Raw genomic sequence first — 10,923 nt, forward strand, 5'->3', positions numbered from 1 at the left:
TCCTCAGTTTATGTAACCCTACTATCAGCAGGGACTTTGTGCCACTGGACCTCTTTGCTTCCCTCCCCAGTGTCGCTACAGTGGGGAGTTATCTTCTCTGCTCTGCACAGCTGTTTGTCCCTTTCACTGGCGTACTGAGCTTGGGTTGTAGATATTGCCTGAGACCAAGCCCCCACCCCCCTCAACTCCAGCTACAAGAAAGTGTGACTGACTATAGGAGAGCGCTCCAGCCAAACAGTGAGTAGACTTTTCCTTCTGAAACTGTAAAGAGATGGCTCTTTTCTTAGCCCCTATAGGATCAAAGGTGCATTGAGTGCAGCAATTATGAAATGATAAGGAATAGTGGAAAAAGGAGAGAAATGGAAGACACAGACAGACAGACAGACAGACAGGACACATGCAGACAAAGACAGACAGACAGAGCAAACACAGTGGATGGGGAGAGGGAGGGAGGGAGAAAGAGAGGAGGGGGGAAGAATAGGGAGCCTAAAAAAAGAGAAGGGCTGAAATATGTCTGTATATTGTGTATTTGGAATTGGTGAGATGCCACTAAATTATGCCTTTTGTATCTCTCACAGATGATTGTGATCTTACCCAACTACCTTAAGAGTAAAGAATAAAAATTGAACCGATAATTAAAGCATAGCTAAATCTAGTAGCAATTAAACCAGTTTATAAAATCATATCCCCAAACAATCCTATTTGTGCTCAAAGACCTACTGGGGCTGGTCCAGTTGAAAGCCAAGTCAACCTCCTGGGGCTCGGTGGAATCTAAGTGGGCAGGGAATTCTCCAGAAATGAGATGAAGAGTGAGAGCAGAGAAACAACCCAGGGTTCCAACTCCACAAACCCCCAAGCACCCTCTCCCCTGCTCTTCCCTGGGGAGGGGGCAGCAGGGAGGAGCTGGCCCATGGACATGTGTGCTGTCCTCAGAGGAAGGGGATTCTCAGAGGTTCAGCTCCGTGGCTGCCAAGCCCTTAGGAGGGGCACAGCTTGGGCTTCAGTCAGCCTTAGGTCGAGGATGTGGTACCAGGTCCTCTGGGCAGTAGAAAAGGAAGGAGCCAGGGGAGACCTGTCTGAGAGGCTGTGTGACCTAGACCCTGGGAACGGGCCAGTGACTGCCCCTGACCTTGGCACGTCCTGAGAGTCTTTCTGGTGTTGAATCACAGATAAGATGGAGCAAAGTTTAACCTCCTATATAGCTAATGAGGAGTCTCCTTTTTTGGTAGAAATAATAACCATCACAAACCAGTCTTTAAAGCAAACACCCTACCTGTAAGGGATCAGAGGAGACATTCATGTTCCTAGATCTGTGGTCAGTTCTTAGGGTTGCCTGATGGTTGTCAGAAACCTATCCTCCCTTGAGAAATGAAAGCTTGATTGCTACAGCCAGAAAATACGCTGCAATCTACACGGCTTCTAGGTAACACAGTCAAAATCGAAATTCTGGAAAAGGAGAGACTTGTAGATGAAGTTTTAAGAGACAGTACCTGAGTGTGACACATCAGAGGATGACACATTTCAAAGGTAATGTGAAAAGACACCCAGAGCTTACCAATCCAGCCTTCAAGAGGTAGAGAATTGTGCAGTCACACAGACAGCTCGGGAACACCAAAGAAGAGTGCCACCACCTCCAGCAGGAGCTCAGAGTTTCACTCTTGCTGTTCTGCAAAGTCCTCCGGAGAGCAATGAATTGAACAGTGGAGAGTGGGAAGTTTTCTCAGTTACTCAGCAGTGCCTTGGATACAGTCCAAACAGGCAAGAGTAAGTTTCTATATCTATATTTATTATACTTTGGAGGCTCTTAAAAATAAAATAACTCATAATCATACCTCAAGCTCAAAACAAAATGCACAGGATAAAAGTAAAAAATGGAAATAGAAATATCAATTTAATTTTAATTTAGACCAAAGGATGTTTAATAATTGAGTATCAAGCTTAGTTTGAGCTTTCTAACAGCTACCACAAAAGGAAATCGTGGTATTCATTGTCAAGTTGGATTGCATATGTATGCATGTCTGCTCAAAATAAATGTGTATATGTGAGACTCCAGGAGCATGGTGCACACCTGTTATGCCAGCACGTGAGAGATGAGGTAGGAGAATCATGAGTTCAAGGCCAGCTTTCGCTATATAGTCAATGTATGTCTCAAACCAAAACAACTGTATGTGGTGCCTCATGCCACCACTTTGGAGGCTGAGGCAATAGGTTCTCTATGAGAGCGAGGCCAGCCTGAGCTACATAGGTAATTTCTTTCTTTCTTTCTTTCTTTCTTTCTTTCTTTCTTTCTTTCTTCTTTCTCTTTCTTTCTTTTTTTCTTTCTTTCTTTCTTTCTTTCTTCTTTTTTTCTTTACATAGGTAGTTTCAGACAGTTAGGGTGATATATTAGCAGAGTAAGACCCTGACTCAAAAACAAAAATAAAAACAAAAAACAGACAAGCAAACAAACAACAACAACAAAATGGAACACAATACGAAACAAAAAACAGGTAAGAACAAAAGAATTAAATAAAGGAAGAGGAACAAAGGGGTGTGTGGTGTGTGTGAATGAGACGTGTCTGGTGAGGGTTTGAGTCCTAGGCAGTCTACAGGATGATCCCTTTCCTCTTTGCTCTTCTGGTTTTTGAACTCACTTCAAGCATGGTGAATAGAGGAGCCTGGTTGAGGAATGCAGCTTCCTGAAGCCGAGGTCCAGGGCGCCGACTTAGCTTTGGGGGATAGGTTCCTTGTAGTTGCCAACACCAGTGGGGAGAACTTGGCTATATACTGAGACAAAAATAGGAATTCCCAGGATTTTAAAAGGCTGGAATGATGAGTTAAACTTTACAGGCCTCCTTAAAATAATAGTTTTTCTTTGTTTTTGAGAATTTCAGACATGTGTACAATGAAACACAATCATAGCTACCTCCAAATCCTCTTCAACACTAACCCAGTGAGTCCAGTTAGTGCAACCCTCAACCCGTATATTCATGGGTGTGGGGACATCCACTGGAGCACGAGAAATCTATCTGTGGTCCTCCACATCTGTGCTAGAAGCCTTGTTGGATTTATCTTGTGCAGATCTTATGCAGTAACCACAGCTCCTGTGAGTTGATGAGCTCAGTAGCCATGTCAAGTCCAGAAGTTTGCATTTCGCAGCACCCTTGAGTTAATGTTTTTAAATATGCGTGTGTTTGTGTCTCTGTGTGTGTATCTCTCTCTCTCTCTCTCTCTCTCTCTCTCTCTCTCTCTCTCTCTCTCTCTCTCTCTGTGTGTGTGTCTATGTGCCCATGTGCTGTGTCATGAGTGTGAAGATGTGGAGACAAAGGACAACTTGGGGACTTCAGTTGCCTCCTATTGTGTGGGTCCTGGGAATCAAATTTAGGTTCCAGTCCTGGTGGCTGTGAAGTCATCTCCCAGCCCTGACTTCTTTAGGGTGGAGTATTGACTCAGTGCACATAAAACTGTGCAACGCTTCTACAGAACTGCTGATTTTTTTGCACCGAAATGGGAGTCCTGCGATAGTCTTTGAGTGCTAAGGTGAAGGCTATCTTTTTCACTGGCCCTAAACATAATGCATGTTCTCTGTCTGTCTGTCTATCAGTCTGTTTCTCAGTGTGTGTGTGTGTGTGTGTGTGTGTGTGTGTGTGTGTGTATACCATATGCACATGAGTCGGCCAGTGTAGGGTCCCTATGTGCACATGCTGAGGCCACAGCAGCACACTGGGTGCTTTCCTCTATCCCTGCCTGATTGCCTTGAGATAGGATCTTTCCCCTAACTGGAAGCATGATGTTTTGGCTAGACTGCCTGGCCCACAAACTCTCAGAATCTGCCTGTTTCTGCTTCTCAGTGTTGGGGTTACAGGTGCAACCAGCTGTGCGTGCCTTCTTGTGTGGGTGCTGGGCATTCAAATTCTGGCCCTCGAGCTTGCAGAGCAAGCACTTTTATCCACTGAGCCATCTGTCAGGACCCCATCATGTAAGTTTCAGTAACTCTTCAGTGTAGTGGTCATTGCATGATTTTAGAGTGCCAAGCGCTGGCTCAGGCTCTAAGCATCAGTGAGTGTCGAGCAAAGTCATTAATGCTCTTAGGGAGCTTGGAGACCTAGAGGTGTGGCTGTCAATGAATGAACACAGAAGTAAACATGTCACCAAAAGGGAAGAGAGACCCTTTGTTAGATACAACAGTTCTCCTTATGGTTGGTGACTGTTCCCTCTGTGTTTAATCATTGAGACCAGATAGCAGGTGTGGAAGGTCTGCTAGTTATCCTCAGTGCCCTGCACTGAGAGAGAGATTGGGGAGCTCACAGTCGAGGAATGTCAACATTTGGAAACTCCCAGAGAAAACCTACTCATCCATGTGTTCTCTTGTATTTCTTTTCCTAAAACCCAATTTTAGTATTCGTACAAGTATATATTGTGTGCTGACCATCTCTCCTGACTTTTTACCTTTCCCCTTCTCACCTCTTTCTTTCCCAACAGTTGTCTTTGTCTCCCTAGACAGTTTACTTCTACTCTCATGCCCGACATACTCCCATGATTTTATGTGTTTCTATGGAGTCTAGTAGCCACAACAAGGAAAGCAGGACATTTGTCTTTCTGAGGCTGGCTTAATTCATTTAGCGCAATCCTCTTCAGTTGCACCCATTTTCTTACAAACAGCAGAACTTTATTCTTCTTCATGGTTGAAAGGCTTGTATTGAGTATATGTACCATGTTTTCCTTAATCTATTCTGCTGTTGTTGGGCACCCAGGTTGGTTCAATAACTTGGCCTTTGTGAACAGTGCTACAGTGAGTATTGATGGGCAATTATCTCTACTGTATGTTGGCTTGGAGTCCTTCCGATGAGGACCTAGAAGTGATGCAGCTCGTTCACATGGACGTTTTCATTTTGTGAGAAAGCCCTGTTCAGATTGCCACAGTGGCTGGACTCATTTACATCCTCACCAGCAACAGTAAGTGTCCCCTTGTTTCAGATCCCTGGGAGCACTTGTTGCTGTTTTCCTGATGACTGGCATTGTGACTGAGGTGAGATAGAATCTTGCTGAAGTGTGTTGGTTTACTTTTCTATGAGGGCTAGGGTGGTCGAATATTAAAATTATTTAAAATTCATTTTTATTTGTGTGTGTGTATGTGTGTGTGTGTGTGTGTGTGTGTGTGTGTGTGTAGTGTATATTTTCACATATGTGTGGGTGCTCACAGGGTGTCAGATCCCATGGAGCTGGAGTTAGAGGTTTTTGAGCTGCCTAGCATGGGTGCTATAAACCAAACTCAGGTCTTCTGTAAGAGCAGCAAGTGCTATTAACTGCTAAGCCACCTTTCCTACCTATTTTCACATGTTTACTGTATCATTTCTAAACTGTCTGTTCCCCTCAATAGCCCATTTACTGATTGAGCTGTTTGATTTCCTATTGTTTAATTTTTCTTTACTTTTCTAGCTGTCCTACCAAGGTATGGCTGTCCCAACTGCCTCTGCAGCATCAGATGACAGAATAGGGGTAAAAGTCTTTAGAGAGGGGGTGCAACATTACTTGCAACATGGGCATGACATCACATTTTAAAAGGTCTGGCTATGTAGAACTATAGAAAAAAGTTAAAGGGAAAGCTGCAGTCAGTAGGAATACTGTTTGCCCGAGTCTCCACAATGGAAAAGATCAGTGCCCTTACACTATCGTCACACGTGGCATGTCTTCAGATGGGGGCATGGCACAACAAATATAGGCAAGGACACATTCTTCTGGAGATGCTCCTGACACCTTGTAGTGTTAACTAGGTGAGCGAAGCACCCAATACTGTTTTTCTGTCTGCCATGGTAGGAGAGATGCTTTTGAATTCTGCATCCAGCCCCGTCCAAATGCTGACGTTAGACTCTGCAATGCGATGCTGTTAGTTGGTGGGGCCTGAGAAGGAAGGTATGTCCAGATGAGGATGTGGTCATGAAAGCCCTGAGACAGGGCTACTGCTCCTGTAGAGGAGGAAGCGAGTACAGTTTCCTCTGCTGTGTGAGGACACAGAAGAACAAGGACACTCATTGTGACCCAGCCTATGGCTGGCTACTTTGAACCTGGGGCTTTCTATCATCAGAATTTTGAGCAGAAGCTGTCTATTATCTGAGCTATTCAGTTAATGGTATTTTACAATAATGCCCTGAATGAAGCCAGATGTTTATACACTAGAGAAAGAGCAAGTGTCTGTTCTTGCTCACACAATGGACGTGGTGGTGAAGGTATATGATTGCATGTCCACTTGTACATGTTTATTTTGTATTTCTATTGGTCTAGTTTGTAATTGTAGACACCATGGAAACTCACGGTGAAGCTGTTTCTATTAGTTATAAACAGTGTAAGGAATGCTCAATATTGAGAATTTATGATAAGTTAAAACAAGAAATGTCTTTTTAAAGCATCCATTAATTATTCATTATAACCCGCTTTATGTAGTTTACTATGTACAGGCATCTGGTGTTGGGATTATTTACAAAATCAATGGAAGAATTCAGGGAACCCATTGGGACAGTGGAGCACAGATGGTCAGCAATGACAGGGAACTCTTTATATACCTGGGACTGGAATAACAGTGTAAGGGAACAGATGCACGGGAGCTCAGTTATACCTTGCACTGTGGATGCTAGGGCACTCCCTCAGGTCTGTGGTCGATGAGGAGAGATGATAGTCTGCGGGAGATGAACACCCTGCTTCTTATTATGTAGTTCTTCATCTTCTAGCTAGTATGTACCTTTGGCCAAACCTAACTAGAAGCCAGATGGTGATGGATCTAACTGATGTAGTCCTTAGAGACAAGCCTTCCACATGACAAGAAAGAATGGAAGTAAGTCTCTGTGTGTGTGTGTGTGTGTGTGTGTGTGTGTGTGTGTGTGTGTGTGTGTGTGATCAGCTGAATAGCCAGTAAAACGTTGCTTGAGTAAGTCTTGGTCCGGAAGAGTGGACTTTCCAAGTGTTGAAAATGGAGTGTCCAGAGAGATGAGACCAGAAATGAGGCATTTCCAGGAAAGGGGAGAAGCCAATGGGTTTGAGTCCAACATAGATGGACTCAAAATCTGATTCAGGAATCGGAAGGTCTGTTGTTACCTTCATTAAGATGGTTTCAAAGAGTAGAAGGATTAAACATGTCTGGATTGCTTGTCAGCTTGTAATAAAGAACGGATGACGGCTATTGTAGGAAAGAGACAAAGAGAGTTTTTGTCTGTTCCACCTTTCCGTTTCTTCTCCTCCTTCCCCTCTTCTTTTTCTTTCACTGCTCTCATAATCTGATATAGCTGGCCTCATTCCCACTATGTGGATAAGAATGACCTTGAACTCCCCTTCCTCCTGCTTCTACCTCCCAAGCAGTGGGATTATAAACAGTTCCACCGAGCCTGGCGAGGCCTCTTGAAGGGTTAACACTGGTTTATATCACAGGAGATGAAGTTGCTGTAGAATAGGGAGCACTGCTGTAGATGTTGGACTGTGCAAATACCACGCGGAGAAAAGTCCCCGAGGAAGCGGGAAGGTCTGAGAAATTAAGTTTGGCAGTAGATAAAGACGAGAATAGACCCCATAGGCTCATCCATTTGAATACTTTACCCTAGTTGGTGGTCTGGTTGAGAAGAGTTAGGAGGTGTGGTTTTGTTGGAGGAATTATGCCATTGGTGGGCTTGTCCAATTAGCGCTCTCTCTTTCTCTCTCTCTCTCTCTCTCTCTCTCTCTCTCTCTCTCTCTCTCTCTTTCCCTCTCCCTCTCTCCCTCTCTCTTTTCTTCTCTCTCTGCTTTAGGCTTATGGATCACATGTAAGCTCTCAGCTACTGCTCCAGCACCATGGCCGCCTGCCTGCTGCCATGCAGCCCCTTTCACGATGATCATGGATTCACCCTCTGAAACTGTAAGCTAATCCCCAGTAAATTAAAAAAAAAAAAAAAGTTGCCTTGATCATGGTGTCTTATCACAGAAATGTGAAAAGTAACTAAGATATTAGTGAAGGAGGGTGGAATGGAACATTTGAAGAGACCAGGGAATTTTGAATTAGTCTTAGAGAGAACCAAAGAAGGAGTTGACTCAGAAGACAGGGCATTGTTTGATAATACCACCCGATCTCTGGTGCCCCCAGTCATAGAATGTTGTGCTTTTGTCATGTCTGGCCTGTATTTGAGATGTTGGACATCACAGATGATAACAGGCTTACAGAAGGCCAAGAAGCTTAGGATGGTGTGTCTTGGTGGAAGACTAAGAAGGGATGTGTCTGATATCTTGATTGGAGGGGACCAGGAGGGAACCCAAAGGAAACTTGAGGGGAAGCTAGAGACATCAAGGAGGTCTTGATGATATCGAAAAGAGAAAACCTTTTAATTTTAGGTTTTATTTACCTTTTTTTTACATATATGCATTTTGCTTTTTATGTCTATGTTTTGTCTCTATGTATATGTCTGTACACCGCATTTGTACAGTGTTCACAGAATCCAGAGGAGGGTGTTAGGTCCCCTGGGACCTGAGTTACAGACAGTTATTAGCTACCATGTTACTAGCCACCATGTGTGGCATTTGAACCCAGGTTCTCTGGAAGCTCTGGACGATAGCTTCAACGTCAGAAGAACAACAATTTCAGTGGTTATTACTAATACTCATGGAGCGTTTCCTAGGGCCCGGATGGTTTTATCCTCCTAATGTTTCTAACATGTGAGTCCTACTGTTCTTTTCCGGAATGAAGCTATTAATACAGGGAGCGTCCACAGGTTGCCCAAGGTCGCACTGTTGGTCTATGCATCCTTACACCAGCACCTACACAGTCTAACTCCAGAGATTGTACCACTGAGTGCTAGAGAAAGGATCAGGAAAGGAGAAGGTTTGTGGTTTGCAAGTGGTATAATCTGGCTTAAGTTTTCAGTGCTGACTTGGAAAGGAATTGGTATGTTGAATTAGTCCAACATTATTCTCAATAGCTGAAAAAGGGAGCAATTGTGCATTGTTGATGAACTGATGAGCGCATAAAAACAACCATGCCACATATGCGTACAATAGAATGTTATCCAGTCATGCAAGTAATGTAATTTAAAAATCTGGGACATGTTCACGCATGTATGCAATGTGTTATGATCGCATTCATCCTTATGACCATTTCTTATGTCCCTCTCACCGGCTCGTCCCATTCTTTCTAACTTTTCTCCTGTTTTCATCTGTCTGTCTTTATTTTTATCCAATGAGTTTAATTAGGGTTACTTAAAAATTTTCTTTTGAGATAGGGTTTCTATGAATAGTTCTGGCTGTCTTAGAACTTGCTCTGTAGGCCAGACTGGCCTTGAACTCAGAGACTGGCCTACCTCTGCCTCCCGGCTGCTGGTATTAAAGGCATGTACCACCACACCAGGCTGTAGAGTTACTTTTATGAACATGATGGGTAGGAACTATTTACTGGAGCATGGGCAAATCACTAGGGGGTAAACCACAGAAGAAAATGACTCCAGCTCCCCTGGCCACTTAAAGCATCTGGTCTTAACATCTGTCTATCCTCAGGGTCATCACCTGTACCAGTAGCAGACCAGTGCATTAAGTACATGGAGGAAGGGAATCAGACTGGGATGGTCCTCTTCCACTTCCGCCCCTTCTCCAAACTCCCTGAGGTGCAGATGCTGATCTTTGTGGTCTTTCTCACGATGTACCTGGTCAGCATTGGAGGAAACATGTCCATCGTCCTCACTATCTGGATCAATCGGTGTCTCCACACCCCTATGTACTTCTTCCTGGCAAACCTGGCCAGCCTGGAGATTTTCTATTCTTCTACCATAGCCCCCCTGACTCTGGCCAGCGTCCTGTCCACAGAGAGGACTGTGGTCTCCCTGGCAGGCTGTGGTGCCCAGATGTTCTTCTTCATCTTCCTGGGCAGCGCTGACTGTATTCTGCTGGCCGTCATGGCCTATGACCGGTTTGTGGCCATCTGTCACCCTCTGCGCTACACCCTCATCATGAGCTGGCACCTGTGCGTCCAGCTGGCCCTGGGGTCCCTGTTGCTGGGTTTCATCTTGGCCATGCAGTTGACTGTGCTCATCTTCCAACTGCCGTTCTGCAGCAGTAAGGAAATCAGCTTGTTCTACTGTGACGTCCTCCCTGTCATGAGACTGGCCTGTGCAGACACCCGTGTCCACGAGGCCACTCTGTTTGTGGTCAGTGTCATCGTGCTCACCATCCCTTTCCTCCTCATCACTCTCTCCTATGTCTTCATTGTGGATGCCATCCTGAAGATCCGCTCAGCTGAGGGGAGGCACAAAGCCTTCTCTACCTGCTCCTCCCACCTGACTGTGGTCCTCCTGCAGTATGGATGCACGAGTTTCATCTACTTGTGTCCCAGCTCCAGCTACTCTCCTGAGCGGGGCCAGGTAGTATCTGTGGTTTACACATTCATCACCCCTGTGCTGAACCCTTTGATCTACAGCATGAGGAACAAAGAGCTCAAGGATGCCCTGAGGAAGGCGGTCATGAGGTTCCTCCTGCTTGGAAAACATTGAGCACTCTGTATGGTCCTCTCCAACACTGGGGAGCAGAGATGCTGAGTGGACTGTTAATGGGATGAGGGGGTAGGGGCTTGCAGGTTACAGTAGGTTTGATATAGTTAGCTTTTCCTGCTGCATTACTATTCAACAGTGCAGTTTGTTTTCTCAACTTCAGGATAGCCATTCTTCAACATGGGGATGAAGAATACCTGAAGAACCAAAGTACTGCGGGCAGTGAGGACAGCAGACAGAGTGATGTATCTTGTCACCTTAAAACTGAAACACAGCAGTGATCATGTGTACCATCTGTCTCACCTTGGACTTTTCTCCAGATACAGGTCTGAGGATTACGGCACTTCTGGCCTGAGGTTTATGGCAACCCTGAAGGCTGAACATGGAAAGGATTAGGCTTGAACATTCTACTCTGACCTCTCTCTCACGATTCCCATTGCATAAATTCTGAGTT

General features: G+C 44.8%; 1 protein-coding gene across 1 annotated transcript; it reads left to right on the forward strand.

Annotated features, from left to right (window-relative positions):
• Nucleotides 1–9,373: 9,373 nt before the first annotated feature.
• Nucleotides 9,374–10,472, forward strand: LOC311609519 (olfactory receptor 10V1-like; the record flags this gene model as incomplete). Its single annotated transcript, XM_084802687.1, has 1 exon — nt 9,374–10,472. The coding sequence occupies exon 1, from the start codon at nt 9,525–9,527 to the stop codon at nt 10,470–10,472; it is 948 nt and encodes a 315-aa protein (XP_084658813.1). The 5' UTR covers nt 9,374–9,524.
• Between the last annotated feature and the right edge of the window lie 451 nt (nt 10,473–10,923).

The sequence above is a fragment of the Acomys minous genome, assembly GCF_964271855.1.
Source record: "Acomys minous genome assembly, chromosome: 2".
Classification (NCBI taxonomy): Eukaryota; Metazoa; Chordata; class Mammalia; order Rodentia; family Muridae; genus Acomys; species Acomys minous.